Source organism: Ursus arctos, unplaced genomic scaffold (genome assembly GCF_023065955.2).
Source record: "Ursus arctos isolate Adak ecotype North America unplaced genomic scaffold, UrsArc2.0 scaffold_2, whole genome shotgun sequence".
In the NCBI taxonomy this organism is placed as follows: Eukaryota; Metazoa; Chordata; class Mammalia; order Carnivora; family Ursidae; genus Ursus; species Ursus arctos.
Window position 1 is genome coordinate 21234961 of NW_026622874.1, and position 17852 is coordinate 21252812.

The following is a 17852-nucleotide window of genomic DNA, read 5'->3' on the forward strand; positions in this document are numbered from 1 at the left end:
CACCCATAAGTCTCATTTAACCAGCCTTCCCGGGTCAGATCTTGGCAAGAACAGCTACCACTGCCCTGAGGCATTTTCAGTGGTAATCAGAGTTCCTTCCAGCCAGAGAACTTCAAGGAACTCCTCCCACCTGCTATAAAACAGTGCTTAAAGGTAAGCTCTTAGAGATCTGGTGCTGTGGAAAAATTGCTCCAATTAGTGCGTTTGAAGTTTCCAAGAAAAGAAACCTAGAGGTATACAAACTTAAAATACTTTGGAACCCACACACAATCCTCAGAATTCCTAGCTCCTATATAATTTTCCCCATTTCAGAATTAAAGTAAATGTCTCAACATCTCCAAAAAGAAAATCAATAAAACCTAATTAAATGTTTTAAGAGTAAATGATCTCTAGTATTACATGATTTAAGAGTAAAATGCACAGATTTTTTAAAAAATTCAAATTATTTAAGGACTTAAATAGTACCCTAACATATTAATGCCCCTCTCCATAATTCCCAATGAGAAACTCATTCCTATCCAAAAAGAGATCAGAGCTTAGAGTCCATGATACTCCCTGATACAAACATTGTTATCAGAAATTTCTAGAACAAACTGACTCATAAGAGTTAAAGACTTTCGTTTTCTTAATGTTAATTACTGAATGGTCCCAGTATGGGTTGAATTGTGTCCCAGCAAAATTCATGTTAAAGTCCTATCCCCTAGCACCTCAGAGTGATCTTATTTAGAAATAAGGTTATAAAAGATATAGTTAGTTAAGATTAGATCATACAGGAGTAAGGTGGGCCAGTAATCCAATATGACTGATGTCCTTATAAAAAAGGGAAATTTCACACAGGGAGGTCACCCTGTGAACATGAAAGCAAAGATCAGTGCATCTACAAGCCAAGGAACACCAAAGACCTCCAGGAAAGCACCAGAGCTAGGAGGGAGGCATGGAACAGATTTCTCTCTCATAGCCCTCAGAAGGAAACAACCCTGCCAACACCTTGATTTCAGACTTCCAGCCTCCAGAACTGAAGACAATAAATTTCTGTTGTTTAAGCCACCCGACTTGTGGGGTTTCGTTACCGCAGCCTTAGCAAACGAACACGGTGGTCCCTTCACCATGCCTTCTTGGGCACATTCCCTCAATCTCACACATTTCTCAAAAGAAGGTGGCAAAAAAATAACTTAGAGAAAACTATTCTTTTTCAGGAGATTTTGTACATTTTGTGAGAATTCATATCACATAAGCCTCAGTTGTCTCATATGTAAAATAAAGATAACATCCACCTCTCAAGAGTTTTTGTGAGCCTTAAACGAGATAAAGCATGGAATGTATCTAGTTCGGTGTCTGGTCCATAGTCATGACTCAAAAAAATAAAATGGTGGCTGTTCTTATTAGAAATAAAAATTACGCTACTATGCCTGTGTCAATAAGATGTGTGAGATGAGATGTTTCATCAGGAGTCCCTACCAGCCACACTGCCCTCAGAGTTGCCAACAGCTAACTTCCTTAGGCTCCGACTCTCCCAGGGCCTGACCTGGTTTCTTAAATTTATATACAAGCCTTGGCTAGACTTTGCAACCAGCATATCCACCCTGCTTTATGTCACAATTGTCTGTGGTGGCTGCCCCAAATGCAAACCATTCCTCTTCTCACTTACTCTGTTTTCTCTCTTGAGCCATTCATTCACCATCCTATGCCCTCACAAATCCCATGACCTTCCAACCCATCTTCCCACAGAGCTCTCCATCTACCTCCCACTTTAGCTGAAACAGGGTTGTCCTTGGATGGCACCACCACCCCGACAGTCCTCTTTGGCGGGGTCTGCTCATTCCCAACACCTCAGATACACCAGGGACAGGAGGTGGCTGCTGATCCATTCCCAGTCCATTATTTCTCTACTTTCAGAGAAAACGCCTGCCATTTTGAGGTGCGTGCCACCTATCACACCCTCTAACCCTCTTCATCACTGTTAACTGTTACCTGGAGACTTCTCAATAATTCTTATTAAATATAAATTTGATGCCTGACTTACTATCTTCCTCACCATTTTAAGTTCTCTTATTATCTGAGTTACTTTAACAACCACGTTCAACCCTGGAGACTCAGGTTCCTTGATCTCAATCCCACGATCTTCATTCTAGTTAAACTTCCTTTGCTATGCAAGCTAAATTCTATGATCAATCACTCTGGCTATTCTTACCAATGACCTCAGCGTCCTTGTCATTTTGTCCTTCACATGCATCATCTCAACTTTTGTCAGTCCGTTACATCCAGATCTGACTCTATGATCTGCCACTTCAGTCTTTCTCTTATCAATATCCTTCTCAACCATATCCTATTTCTTTAGTCACAGCTGCTCAACAAAATCCCAGTCCTGGATCAAACCAATGGTCAACCTCAGCAGTTATGCCCAAGCTGCTGAGAGCGGCTAAAGAAATCACATAGCTAGGCAAAGTTCAAGCATTATAAATTCATCTTCTGAACCACAACTCATCTTGAGAAACAATCTATCTGTCCCTATAGTTACCTTTGACCTCCAAAATTCCATTACTCTTCTAAAATCCCTTGTCTGTCCTCTGCCACTTCCCTCCTCTCGTCAAATGACGGTTCTGTTTGAGTAAAAAGAGTCCCTCAGACAAGAAGTGACCTAAGATCCTGCATCCCCACCTACCAGCTCATCTATGACCATGCTATCTGTGATCTGTCTCTCTTCTATCACACTAATGAACTGAAGGTCTTCTCCTACCAACAACCAATCCCTCTACTTGGAATCCCGTCTCCTCTTGCTTCCTCAAAGTCCTGGTTTCATAAATTACCTGTTCTCTCTGGCATTTTTCCATCTCTTCTACTCTATTGACTCTTTTCCAGCAGTACTTAATTCTCTCCTCTGTCCCCTCTTAAAAAAAATGTTTTCTCAAAACTAAGTCCCCAATAAGTAATGTTTTTTGAGAATTAACTGGGTGCAAAGGGTTGTGCTAAGTTTTGGACATCTATTATTTCAATCCTCACATTCACACAATTCCTAGTTACTGAAACTGAAGCACAAAGAAGTTAAAATCATAAGTAATTGATGGAGCCAGGCTTCCAACCCAAGCATCAGACTCCACAGCCCATGCTTTTAACCAAAATGATATGTTTCATGAGTCAAGAGACTGCATTTGCTAGCACCATTTTCTTACCCATTTCAGCCTCATGGCTCCACAACCCCAATGAACTGTCCACTTCAGCCTGTGAGGTTAGCCTTTATTTTCTGTAACCTTATAAATGGACAGAATTAACAACTTCTCCTGCTTAGATCTAATTACCTCCTAGATTGCACTCAATTTCACTCAAGTTTCTCTTCCTATTTTCCTGGACTCTCTTTTCCAGAATCCTTTATGAACTTCCCTTCTTCTGTCTTTTAAGTGTTTGTGTTCCCCATAGTTCTACCCTGTCTTCTTTCTTTTCTCAGTGTACATACTCTCCTTGGATGATCTCATGTATTCCAGTGGCTTCAGCTGTCATCTCTATAAGTTTCAAGTGGACAGAACAGCTACTTGGCACTATTCATACTAACACTGACAGTTGGAGATGCTTGAGGAATGATACCTGGAGACAGGCCACCCAAACAGACCCACACAGGGAGACATTTACTTTGTTAAATTCACCACCAACCAAGTTCTGGCTCTCAGACTTACAAACTCAAAAACTTGAACTTGACACTGTCAGAATATTTTAAACAATAGAGACTAATGCATAAAACTGGTATGCCAAAATATGAGTTATCAACGAAGAATATAACTGTCTAGTAAATCTGATGTATGTGCAAGTCTGACCAGAGCATTCTCTCCCCATAAAGAAAGTGCATTCGGTTAAATTATCAGGAGGCTGTTCAGGGAGCATGTAATCAAAACAAGGAGAGTTAATAGTATGATCCAAATATGTAATGACATCATTACATATTTATAACGATAAACAGTCTATTGCCACAGTTAGAATATTACTGATGGGTGGACTGGTTATTTAAGGGTAGAAAGAACTAACATCCTGAACCCTAGATAGAACTTGGCAAAAACACCAAACAATCCAATTAAAAGCTGGGCAGAGGATCTGAATAGACATCTTTCCAAAGAAGACATACGACCAACAGGTACATGAAAATATGCTCAACATCACTAGTCATCAGGAAAAGGCAAACCAAAACCACAGTGACATATCATCTCACACCTGTTAGAACGGCTATTACCAAAAGGACAAGAAATAACAAGCGTTGGCAAAGATGTGAAGAAAAGGGAACCCTTGCACACTGTTGATGGGAATATAAACTGGTGCAGCCCCTATCGAAAACAGTACGGAGGTTCCTCAAAAAATTAAAAATAGAGCAACCATAATATTTGGCAATACCACTAAGGTATCTACCTGAAGAAAACAAAAACACTACCTCAAAAAGATATATGGACCCCCCATGTTCATTGCAGCATTATTTGTAATAATCAAGATATGTAAACAACCTAAATATCCATCAATGGATGAGTAGATAAAGAAAATGTGGTATATATACAATGAAATATTATTCAGCCATAAGAAAGAAGGAAATTTTGCCAGTTGCAACAACATGGATGGACCTAGAGGGTATAATGCTAAGTGAAATCGGTCAGACATAGAAAGACAAATACTGTTACAGATCTCACCTATATGTGGAATCTAAAAACAAAACCAAGCTCATAGATACAGAAAACAAATTGGTGGTTGCCAAATGGGGACTGGGGAGGGTGTCAAATGGGTGAAGGGATCAAAAAGTATTAAGGAGGGCACGTATTGCATGGTGCACTGGGTGTTATACGCAAATAATGAATCATGGAACACTACATCAAAAACTAAGTATATACTGTATGGCGACTAACATAATAAAAAACTATTATTAAAAAAAAAGTACAAACTTCCAGTAATAAAATAAGTAAGTCATGAGAATATAGTGTACAGCATGGTGAATATAGTCAACACAGTATTGCATATTTAAAAGTTGCTGAGAAGTAAATCTTAAAAGTTCTCATCACAAGAAAACGAATTTTTATAGCTATGTATGGTGACAGATGTTAACTAGACTTACTGTGGTGATCATTTCACAATATATACAAATAACAAATCATTAAGTTGTATACCGGAAGTTAATATATGTCAAGTATACCTCAGTTAAAATAAAGAACTTGGTTGTACAATGCCTTAGCTATTTTTGTGACTCTCATTTTCATTGTTGACCCCCCCATACTTTTGGTTGATACTTTATTTTAGGCAAGTTAATGTATAAGGAGCTTATTATCAAGACTACCGGCCTGAAGAGTAATGGTATCTCTTAAAACAAACTATACATATATTTTCTTTTTTTTTTAAAGATTTTATTTATTTATTTGACAGAGAGAGAGAGACAGCACAAGCAGGGGTAGTGGCAGGCAGAGGAAGAGGGAGAAGCAGGCTCTCTGCAGAGCAGGGAGCCAGATGCGGGGCTCGATCCCAGGACCCGGGATCATGACCTGAGCCGAAGGTAGACGCTTAACCAACTAAGCCACCCAGGCACCCCAACTTTACATATATATTCTCTTCAATTGTATGTCAATTTCATATTTTAACCTGAGCAGGAATTCATATTTCCCTTTTTCCCTAGTTCTAAGGGCCAAGTCCAATCCATTGGACTTTGCTAATAGCTCAGAAATTTATAATCTTCCTATATCCAAGTCACCTCAATATTTCCCCACTGAATTACTGTGATTACCTCAGCTTTCAGCTCTCAACTGTCAGGACACCTTGTTCCAATCCATCCAAGAGATAGAGATCTAAAATGAAAACCCAATTATGTCACTCCTCACTTATAATCCTTCCAAGCTCCTGATAGCTTTCAGGATGAAATCCAAACTCCTTAATATTTTGATTAAACTACTTTAACTTATGCAATTTGTTCAGGTTTCAGCCCAGGCTATACTTCCAGAAACACTTTGGGGATCATCACCTTCTGAATTTTGAATCAGGGGCATTGCTCTGGGCTCACATAGCTCCCTGTGCTTCTTTCCACTATAAAATGTATCATGGTATATAATATTGCTATTTCTCTTGGTCTTCTCCCCAGAGACTGTTAACTTCGTCTAAGTTATGCCTCGTTATTTTTTAATCAAAAGTACCTATCACAGTCCTTGACAAATAGTAAGAAGCCTATTATTGACTGATGACTAAGTGAATAAATGAATGAATCAATGAATACGATGATTTATCTGTGGATTTTTAAATTCTCTTGCCAGTTTCCCAATTATAAAGCAGTGGTCAATGGCTCAAGGGACCAGTGCAGCAAAGAATACATGCTTCTCAAGCAGTGAACGTTATTAGAATGGTACTACATTTGAACTTGTTTGAATTGTCCTTTGCCCAGAGGTTAATAGCCACATAATCAAGGGGATATTTTTCCATTTAATGTTGTAGTCTTATTGTATAAATATTCTACTATTTTTCTTAATAACTGGCTCCTCTGCAGCAGCCATTCATTCTTTATTGACCAATGTGAGTCATTCAGCAAGAGCACCACCACTGATACCACTTTTAAAGGATCTGCACATATACTGTCTTATTTAACCATAATATCACAAAAGTAAGGAAAGTTGATATCATTACACCTTACATTTCACATAAGTCCAGTTTTAAATCTTTCCTATTCTCCATAGAGATGGGAATCCTCATGGAAATTTATCAGAAAAAATAAAACCAACGTTGAGAATCCCTGTAGACTTGTGAGAACTACTATAATGTGGACCTTTGGTTTATAGTGCTCCTTAGAAATTAATTTATTTGTTGTGACACTCTTTCAACCACTTTAGTAAAAAATGGAAGGTAGTTCAGTTGAGACATTCCAGACTGCATAGAAATCCAACCTCCCCTAAATTCACCTGCTATACAAACATTCAATGACTACCCAAAGACTCAGGCATGACCTGTCACAATGCTACCTCCAAATCATATTCAATCTTAGATGGGACATATGCATCACCAAAAAGGCCAAATTAGTAAATCATTATGTTGTTTAGTTTTGTTCTTCTGATTGTTATGATTTAAAAAGAAAAGTCACATGGGGTACCTGGGTGGCTCAGTTGGTTAAGCGCCTACCTTCGGCTCAAGTCATGATCCTGGGGTCCTAGGATCGAGCCCCACATCAGGCTCCCTACTCCGCAGGGAGTCTGCTTCTCCCTCTCTCTCTGCCCCAACCCCTGCTCATGTGCTTGCTCGTGCTCTCTGTGAAATAAATAAAATCTTTAATTTAAAATCACTTTAAAAACATATACTGTTTTATCATTTTCAGAGGTAGAATTTAGTGATTCATCAGTTGCATATAACACCCAGTGCTCATTACATCAAGTGCCTATCTTAAAGCCCATCACCCAGTTACCCCATCCCCCTACCCACCTCCCCTCCAGCAGCCCTCAATTTGTTTCCCATAGTTAAGAGTCTCACAGTTTGTTGCCCTCTCTGATTTCATCTTTTATTTTTCCTTCCCTTCCCCTATGTTCATTTGTTTCATTTCTTAAATTCCACATATGAGTGAAATCATACGGTATTTATCATTCTCTGGCTGACTTATTTCGCTTAGCATAATACCCTCTAGTTCCATCCACATCATTGTAAATGGCAAGATTTCATTCTTTTTGATGGCTGGGTAATATTCCATTACATATATATTTTTTTATACACACACACACACACACATATATATGTATGTATATAAGTGTATATATAAACATACACCACACCTTCTTATCTTCTTTATCCATTCATCTGTCAATGGACATCTGGGCTCTTCCTGTATTTTGGCAATCATGGACATTGTTGCTATAAACATTGGGGTACATATTTCCCTTTGAATCACTGTTTATTTCCTTTGGATAAATACCTAGTAGCGCAATTGCTGGGTCATAGGGTAGCTCTATTTTTAACTTTTTGAGGAAATCTCCATACTGTTAAATAAATAAAATCTTTAAAAAATAAAAAGTAAAGTCGCAGAAATGAAAGGCAAGATTAAAATACCCAGAGAACTCACTGGTTCTTGTTTCCAGCATTCATTCATTTATTCATTCATGAAACATTTCTTTGTGTTTCTACTGTGTTCCAGGTCTGTGAGATAAATGGGGCAGTCCCTGCCCAAGGAGGTTAATGTCTAGTCAGAAAGAAAGGTGGGTAAGCAGAATTATAAAGACCACTGAGAATGGTTATTGTTTGTTTGACCAGAGACAAACCATAAGCAAAACCAAATTCTGATTTACCAACAATCAATTAGAAGGCTGTTCCTCAACTTAACAGCAACAAAAACAAAAAACAAAAAAAAAACACTGTTCTATGGGAGTCAGATAAGATTTGGTTAAATAGAAACATCCCTAACACATTTAACATATTTGATTTATCAAAATTTGGTCCTTATATGTTGGGAGAAAGTTTTCACTGTACATAGAAAAACACCTCTACAGATCCTCAGAAAACATCCAGTGACATAGTATCTACTACTCTCTCAGGTTAAAATATTCTATCATCCTAGGGAACAAAGCTATCATTGTCCAACCAAAATCTCTCATTCTTAAATGTTAGTTCATTGCCTTTGGTTGGATTTCTCCTGGACTTTAGAGACCAATCCTTTTCCTCATGAAAATCTTTCTTCTTGTAGAATATGCTAGAAGCAAAAGGAGACTAACGGCTTTGTGGCTCTTTTTCCTATACCTATTGGAACTCAAAACATTTCAATTGGAAGTTTAGTTCATATAAATTTGTATAGGTTTTCAAAGTTTAAATGTGCAATATTTTCTTTATAAAAATCTTTCTATTCGTTATGGCTTCCAGTGATTTTGCTATTGCTCAGAATTAAATTCTAAGAGCATCTTCTCACAAAAACCCTAGAATGTTTTCCTAACACCTTGAAGGTCCTGCAGAAAGAAACATACAAAGTCACTCCGGGCTCACAGGTTTTATTACAATGAAACTCTTCACGTGCAGAGAAAGTAAGCTGATATTTCTCCCAATGAATCAAGCCCTTGCTACTTTGAACCCCTTTGCAGTCACTTATCTTTCACCATATTACAGTTATTAAAATCACAAACTTATTAATAACCTACCAAGGCACAAATTTTACAGATAGAGAAGCAGAAGTCTAGCGAGGTTGAATGATTTGCTCAAATGACAGAATAAGGAAAAGAACACAAATCTTCTGTTTCAAATTGGATGTTCTTTCCAATACGTTGAATTTGCACTTTGTAAAATACTGGTTGAATCATTTATCAAAACTACTTTCAATTTTTGCTTCACGAACAAAGCAACCATTCCAGTAGTTGGAAACAACAATATAATTCCAAAGAGTTCCAATTATTTTTCTCCCATTCTCTTCTGAATTCTCTCCAAACAGGCTTTCACTCCCATCACTACACTTCACTATGGTTCCTGAGTCACCAATGACTTCCATATTGCTCAACTGACTAGCCAATTCTCAGTCCTCCTCTTAATTAACCAATTAGTGCTTCTTCCTCAAAATACTTTCCTCTCTTGGCTTTTAGGATAATGTACTCTTCTTCTCCATCTCTGACTTCAATTTCTCAGGCTACTTTGCTGGTTTATTCTCATCTCTCTGACTGCTCACAATTGCTGTCCCAGGGCTGGCTCCTTAGACCTTTACTGTTTTTCAAGTAATCAGTCCCTTGGTGGCTCATCTAAACTCACGGCCCTAAATATCATCTATACGTACACCTTTGGATCCCAAATTTGTATCTCTGACCCAGACCTCTTCCCCTGAACCTTAATTTCATATATCCAGCTGCCTTCTTAATATCTCCATTTAGGCACCAAAAAAACATCTCAAACTTAACCACACCAAAAATTAAAGCCTCATCCTTCCAATCATTTTCTCAAACCTGCTTCTTGCCCATTCTTCTCCATCTCAGTAAACGGCTATGCTATGCTTCCATTCACTCAACAGGAATCCTGAGCACCTGCCTTATCTTCTGTCTTTTTCCTCACACATCATTAAATCCTTTTGGTTTAATCTTCAAAATATACACAGAATACAATTCTCTCTCCAAACTTCCACAGCTACCAACTTCACCCACGACATACCATCCTCTTGTGCCTGAATGATACAATAGTCTCCTAGCCACCCTGTTTCTACCCTTGCTCTACTCTAGAGTGTTTTCAAACAATAGAATGATTATGTGGATGCATAATTCAGATCATGTCACTACTCTGTTCAAAACCCTAAAATGGCTCTGCATCTCACAGAAAAGCCAAAGTCACAGTGGCCTATGAGCCCTTTCATGGTGTGCCCCACCAACTTTCTGATCTCACCTCCTAACTTCTCCCTATCCCCCACTGTTGCACTGGATACAATGGTCTTTTCACTGTTCTTTGAACATGGCAGGATGCTCTTGCCATATTCGGAACATTTCATTTATTGTTCCTCTGCCTGCAAAAGTCTTTCCTCAGATATCCTCATTGCTCCCTCCCTCCCTTGTCTCCTTCAAGTCTTTGTTCAAATGTGACCTTTTCAATTGGGAACTTCCCTGACCACCACATTTTAAGTACCAACACACGCAACTCACTTCAAACTCCTCATGCTCTTTTTCTGCTTTTTATTTTCTCCAGGCCAATTACCACCAACAAACACATCATATATATTTTAATTATTTTCCTTATTGCCGGTGGCCTCTCCCAGTAGAACATAAGCTCTGCGAGTGCAGAAGCGTTTGTCTGTTTTATTCAGACAATCGTATGCCCAATGTCTGAAGCAATGCCTGAAACATAATAGGTGAGTGAATGAGTGAATGAATGTAGACAGATAAAAGATATCCTGGGGAAAAACCAGAGACATAATGAAAGAGAAGAAGAGAAATTTTTTTATATGAAGTGACTCATTTATACACACTGCCCCTTTCTCTTTCCTCTGTCTCTAGCACCTCTTTTACAGAGAGGAGAATTGGAAGACTGATGATAAAAGGAGCTGTCGTAAGAGGAAGACCATCAGCCCTCCTCAAAGCTGTGTGCTGAGAAAGACAGCAATACATTTTGAGTGTTGTAAAAAGCACAGCAAAAATTTTTATGTAAGAATCAACAAGTTCAATAATAAAGTAGTGGTGATGAGGATGTGTGGGAATCAGAACCCTCACACACTGCTGGTGGGAATGGAACATGGTATAAATGCTTTGGAAAATGGTCGGGCAGTTCCTCAAACAATTCAACATAGAGTTACTATGACCCAGCAACTTCACCCCTAGATACGTACCCAAGAGAAATGAAAACATACGTTCTTTTGTGTTGTGAGCCCCCAATTTCAATGTGGGGATGTGGGGGGGGGGGTTCCTCACATCACAATAAGCTATTCTCAGACGCCACCAGATTCCACAGGGTAAGGGTTCAGTTCTACAAGACTGCCTACCCCCAACCCCATCCACTTCAGAGGCCAGCTGCAAGTTCAGGTTGTTACCTGTACCTCCAACCAACTGGCTATAAATCAGAGGCTCCCATGACCCCCTTCTTAATTTGATGAATTTCCTAGAGTGCCTCAAAAAACTCAGGAAACCCAAAGACTCACTAGATTATCAGTTTTTTTATAAAAGGATATATAACTCAGAAACAGCCAGATGAAAGAGATGCATGAGGAAAGGTATGCAGAAAGGGGTATGAAGCTTCCATGTCTTCTCTGAGAGTGCCATTCTCCCCAGATCTCCACATGTGAACTGCCCCGAAGCTATACAAATCCTGTCCTATTGGGTTTTTATGGAGGCTTCATTACATAGTCAAGACTAATTAAATCACTGGCCCCTGGCAAGTGATTTGACCGCCAACCCCTCTCCCCTCCCCAGAAGTCTGGGGTGGGACTGAGAATTCCAACCCTGTAATCACATGGTTGAATCTCCTGGCAACCAGCCTCCATCCTTAGGTGGGATCCAAAAGTCACTCCACTAACATAATAAAAGGCAATTTTATGGCTCTCATCGCTTAGGCTATGACAAGGGTTTTAGGAGCTCTATGCAAGAAATGTGAATGAAGAACAAATATATATTAATAAATTACAACATCACATATATCCACAAAGAATCTAGTACATAAGTGTTGATAGAAGCATTATTCATAATAGCCAAAACCCTAAATAGCCATTATGGATTAACAGATAAATAAAATGTGGTATATCCACACGATGGAATAATATCTAGCCACTAAAAGGAATAAAGCACTGACACATGCTATAACATGAATGAAACTTGAAAACATCATGCTAAAGTGAAAGAAGACAGTCAAAAAGGACTACATATTATATGACTGCATTCAGATGAAAGGCCAGAACAGAAAAATCTGCAACAGAAAGTAAATTAGTGTTTGCTTAGTGCTGGGAGGATGACGAGCTAAGGGACTGGTAAGTAAAAGGCACAGGGTTTCTCTCTGAGGTGACGAAGATGTTCCAGACTGTGGTGATGGTTGCATGTACCTATGAATAAACTAAAACCCACTGAATTATACATTTTAAATGAATGATTATGTAATAAGGGAATTATATCTCAATGAAGCTGCTAAAAAATAATATATTAAATGTAATTACGGAAGTGAAAAACCCATCTTGGCCAGTCAGCATCAAAAGGTTGGCATGACTTTTCATGATCCTCGTCCTCTCTGGTACTTCCTCCTACCTTGGGTGTGTTTTTGGTCCTCCACACTGGCTTCCTTATATGGGCATATTCTTTTTTTTTTTTTTTAAGATTTTATTTATTTGACAGAGATAGAGACAGCTAGCGAGAGAGGGAACACAAGCAGGGGGAGTGGGAGAGGGAGAAGCAGGCTCATAGCAGAGGAGCCTGATGTGGGGCTCGATCCCAGAACGCCAGGATCACGCCCTGAGCTGAAGGCAGCTGCTTAACCGCTGTGCCACCCAGGCGCCCTCCTTATATGGGCATATTCTGAATGATTTTATCACCTCCTTGTTAACCTGTTACACTTCTGCCTCATGTATGCCTGGCCCGTGTTTTCTATGTATTTTAATTTTTACCTGCACCCACAAACACACACCTTGAGCCAAACTATAATGCAGAAGGCCAAAGCAATCATGTGCAAAGGCCTAAAGATTGTTGTCAAATGCCTAGGAGCATATCTCGGATCTTATCCAGCTTTGAAAAGCTGTAGGTTGTCAAGATTATAATTATTGTATTAAAGTCCACACATCATTTCTCTCCATGTTTGTTATAGCACCCAACTGTCAGGATATGGGTTAGGAGCTATGAAAAACAAGCACAAGTAAAGCAGACAGCCATAAAATGTCATAGTCAGAAGAGAACTTATAATTGCTCAAATCCAATTCTCTCATTTTATAGTTGAGGACTCAGGTAAATTGACTTTTCTGATGTCACTCAATAAAACAGCCAATACCCATTCAGGGCCCTTTCTGTCATTCCAGGCTGATCACCAATCAAAAGAACAAGAGAATCAAAAACTCTTAAATGATTACATACACCATACACACACAAACACACAAATGTCACACAAAGATAATATCACAATCCAGTAAGTGAATTAGCAAACTAAATTAAAGATTATTAGTATGTTTTAATTTCTATCTCCCTCTTTATCTTCAAAAATACTTTAAATAGTCTTAGATAACAAACACTTGGCCACTTCTCTCTACTTTGAATCACAATAAAGTTAATTTTGTTGAATTATACATGCAATTAATTTTATGGAACCAATTTAATCATTTTCTCATATTATTTCAAAAAGCTATAGCATGCCAAGTACTACAGGAAAGTCAACTACAGCATACTTTCCCATTTGGTAACAATTGGAAAGCGGTACACCACAATACAATTTATTCCAATAATTTTTCATATCACATCAAAATATCATGATGATCCAGTTTCCATTTATGACTTGAGGCGATTTTTGTGTTGTTTGCAGCAACATCATTTCATAAGAGTCTCTCGGACATAAGTAAATTGTGACGTTAATTAGAGAAAACAATTTTTACTTTATTTTTAGCCAACTACAGCTATATCCCCATAGAAGAAACATATTTAAGCGATTCCAAAACAGCAAAAGGCTTGAACTGATCACAACTGGCATCCTGACATTTAATAAGTCGAAACATAACACATGAGGTGTCTTAGTAAGACAGTAAAAACAGCAAAGGACCATTAAATTCTTTATTCAAGAATACAAAACATTTCATGCTTAGTCAATGTAGAAATGTAGAAAAACCTACCCTACTCTTCTATGTCCCACAAAAGTAGGATAGGTTCTTATTTTCATCATTTGAAGAACAAAAAAATCCCAGAAAGTTCCATTTCCCTCTAAATTTCTCCCCATGCTATATTTTTTACAAAGCTGGAACTTGCCACATTTAAGACCTGGCAATAATGTGAACTCATACGTTTGTCAAAATGCACAAGGAAAGAATTTGAGATTCTCAATATCAGGCTCCCATAGCGAAGAAGTGGCGTCGAGGTCTTCTAAGTGAAGAGAGAGACTTTCAAAGCAGGAAAAATGTGGGAGAACAGTGGGGGAGGGCTTTTAAGAAACCACTGCTGTATTTCTTCAACTGGGCAGGGACTTGCGCTAATGAAACTCAGGTGGCTGTCAGACAGCAAGCCCAGGGCTCCCCCTGCAATGCTGCCCTCGGCAATGACAATGAGGGCTCCTCTGAGCCTCACTGAAAGGTGCCACTTGAAATAGAAACTGAAAAAAGTAAATAGGATCATATTACAGCGGAGCAGCTGAAACCCATGGCTTTAGGGGGAAAAGTACAGTTATTTTGCTTCAACTACCTTTAAAGAGCACCGCCACCCAAATTACATGCTTTTCTACTGGATGAGACATGGACATAATGTTTCTACCCATCTGTGAACCGAACTAATGATGGCTTGGGGCGAAGATGAAAAGATTCAGTTAAGAAATGAATGGCTTCTCCTTTATTTTCACCTTTTCGGTTCCACTAGTAATTACTCACAAGCTTCCCTGGGTCTCACACAACAGGTTTTTCCTCCCCCTCTCATGTGCGAGTTATCCTGAGTGTGCTCTCAACCGGGATGGGAGCTCTCAGGGCAGCGCTGCTGGATACCCAGGTCCAAATCTGCCTTCATAATTAAGCATTCTTTAGCTCCAAAACCAAAAAGTCAATGAACTCCAGTTTCCACGTCCTTGCTCAGGACTCTGGGTTCCGGCTTTTCCTGTAATTCCCCACTTCCAGGTTTGGGGACCACTGCCCAAGCACCTACAAGACCCGAGGAGGAATGGGGGAGCAAAGCCAGATGCCAAAGAGCAACTCTTTGTTACAATGGTTTTCAGCTATACATTAAAAGAAAATAAAAAAAAAAAAAAGTTTTGAAACTTCCTAACCCTGAAATAATTTCGGAGCATAAGACATAGGTAATCACAAGAAATAACAAACACAAAGAATAAATATTTCCCTTACCTGGATCATGGAAAGGCACCAGAGCAAAGTTGAAAAGTGGTCTCTTAGGTCTTTTCAAAGACGTCTCCAAAATTTTGGAAGCCCCTTCGATTACCTGAACTAAATCATCATACATGGAACCAGTCACATCAAACACAAAAGCCAAGGTGGAGGCCCCCTCGGGAATTTCCTCAGCCCCGGTCTCTGCCTGGGGGCTTGCATCTTGAGCTAGGGAAGAATAAAGAAGAGCAAACAGGAATACGGTGTGGACAATGTCCCAGGAAATCATTGTCTTTTCTTTCCTTTTTTTTTCTTTTTTTCTTTCTTCCTTTTTCCCCCTGGGCGCCTTAGCACCGTGCTTAGCCCTCCTCAACAACACGCAGGGGGGTTCCTCTCAGAGCAACTCATTAGGCTCTCGAAAGCTCTCTGACCTAGGAAAAGTTTGGAGGCGACAATCCGATGGGGACGGGCACCAACCCCGCAGCGCTGCAGGGGCTGAGCGGGCGGAGATGCGGCAGCTTTTGTCTGGACGCAGCTTCCTCCGGGACGGCTAGGTGCCCGCCAGCCGCGCGCGGCGTGTCGCGGAGAGCGGGCAGCGCGCCCGGCCCATGCCCCGGGGGCCGCTCCGAGCACTGCGGCGCCGCACCGAGTCCCGCCGCCCTCGCCGCCGCCGCCGCCGCTCTCCCGCCGGGGCCAGCCACTCAGGCTCCCAACTTTCCACTGTGCGCCGCTCGCTCGGGAGCGCGGAGGGGAAGCCCGGCGAGGCCGCGCCTCCTGATTGGCCAGCGGCGCGCCCCCCCCTCCGCCTCCTTGGCGTTGGAGCCCCCCTCCTGGAGGGCGACTTCTCTCCCCACCGACGCGAGTAGGGTCAGTTCGGTACCAGGGAAGCGCTCCCAGGGTCAGCTCCGCTCCCCCCGGCGCTGCTCCTGACTTACTGAACCTCAGTGTGAACAATGGCTTTCAAGAATGTGTGGCCAAGTCCCAAACTGAGGGGACACCACACTAACCAGCACAAAGGGAATTTGACTTCTCCACTGTATGCAGTGCTGCTGCAGACACCGCTTTCCTAAGTTCCCCCAGAAGCCAAGACGCCCCAGCCCAGCCTCCGGTCTCGCAGCCCACAACTCAGCCCAGCCGGGAGGGGGAGCTGGAAACGTCTCTCCCGGCGGCAGCCTCACTGTCACTCTTTGATCTCCTCAGGGACTGAGGAGGGAGGGAGGAGAGATCTGGATGGTCCAGACGCGGGAGGAAAAGGAAAGGGGCTGTTGAGGGAAATGCGAGAGACAGGAGGAACGGGGGAGCCACTGATTGTGGTTAGGAAAGATGATAGAAGGGAAGGCAGCTGGATGTGAAGACAGGATGGAGGTCCAGTGGAGTACGGTGACGAACATAACATAATAAAAATTATTTAAAAAAAAAAAAAAAGGATGGAGGTCCAGTGGAGTGGATGAGAGACAAAGAGTGCATATTGAAGAGAAAACTGATTTTTAAAATTTCATCATCAAGATTCATGCTGCTGAGCAGCTTGAATCCTCCTAGCACGGCGAGGCAGAATAATATCCCCATTTCACACTTCCTCCCATAGAACAACCATGTGCCAAGTCTCAGCCAAAGATCCATTAAAAAGGTGTTCCTCCGTGGTTTCTTGCTGATAAGTGAGGGAACCTCGCCCTGGAAAACATTACAAAGTTTTTCCCTGTTGTAATTATTATATACATTTTAGAACAAATAACAAAGAAGGTAGACAAGGAAAATCAACCATTAGCTAGAGAGTCTTTGCTTCATTTTAATAAAAATGTATTTCCTTCGTGGAAAAGGAGCTGCTGTCTGGATCCTGGCATTCTGAAGAGGAGCAAATGTGCATCTTGCTCCACGTTGGTTTGTGTATTAGACCACCCAACTCTCACACACAGCCGCAGCCTGAGGAGGAGCCAGCTCCCATCTGCATTTTATTGTCTGTGACTGCCTTCTTTTTTAGACCCAGCAGTGGTGGGACCTGAGTTTATGATACCTATAAGTCATGTCACTTAAAGGAAGCGACAGGCCATTTGGGCTGAGTGGGAATATGAGAGGAGTCGGGGAAAGTACTTCCTTTCCAAGCAGTATTTACAGAATGCTATTTGAGTAGCCTACTCCTTGTTTATTTAAAAAGGATTGCATTCTAAGTCCTACGTTTTCACTCAGAGCTGAGCTGTTCCAGGTGTTCAAGGAAGGTCACAGAGCCTAGTGATTAAGAGTTCTGGGTCAGATACCCTGGGGTCAAAGCCCAGCAGTGACACTTAATAACTGTATTTGCAGCAAGTTACTTAACTTGTAGATACTCAGTTACAGTTGCCTAACTATAAATACTAATAATGATAGTACCTACCTAATAAGGATTAAGTGATCCATCTTGGTGAATGTTCCAGGAGCACTTAAAAAGAATGTATGTTGTTGGGTG

The 17852-nt window shown here is 40.6% G+C and overlaps 1 protein-coding gene across 5 annotated transcripts in view; it reads right to left on the reverse strand.

Moving 5' to 3' along the window:
- The window catches only part of HMCN1 (hemicentin 1), a 467709-nt gene extending 451295 nt beyond the window's left edge, over nucleotides 1-16414 (reverse strand). For 2 of the 5 annotated variants that reach the window (XM_044387879.3, XM_048224848.2), the window contains exon 1: nucleotides 15434-16412. In XM_044387879.3, the coding sequence (XP_044243814.3) occupies nucleotides 15434-15701 (268 nt within the window). In that variant the 5' untranslated portion in view covers nucleotides 15702-16412. Of the gene's footprint in view, nucleotides 1-15433 lie in introns of all 5 variants that reach the window. The other 3 variants (XM_026509232.4, XM_044387878.3, XM_044387880.3) reach the window with 3 other exon arrangements.
- Between the last annotated feature and the right edge of the window lie 1438 nt (nucleotides 16415-17852).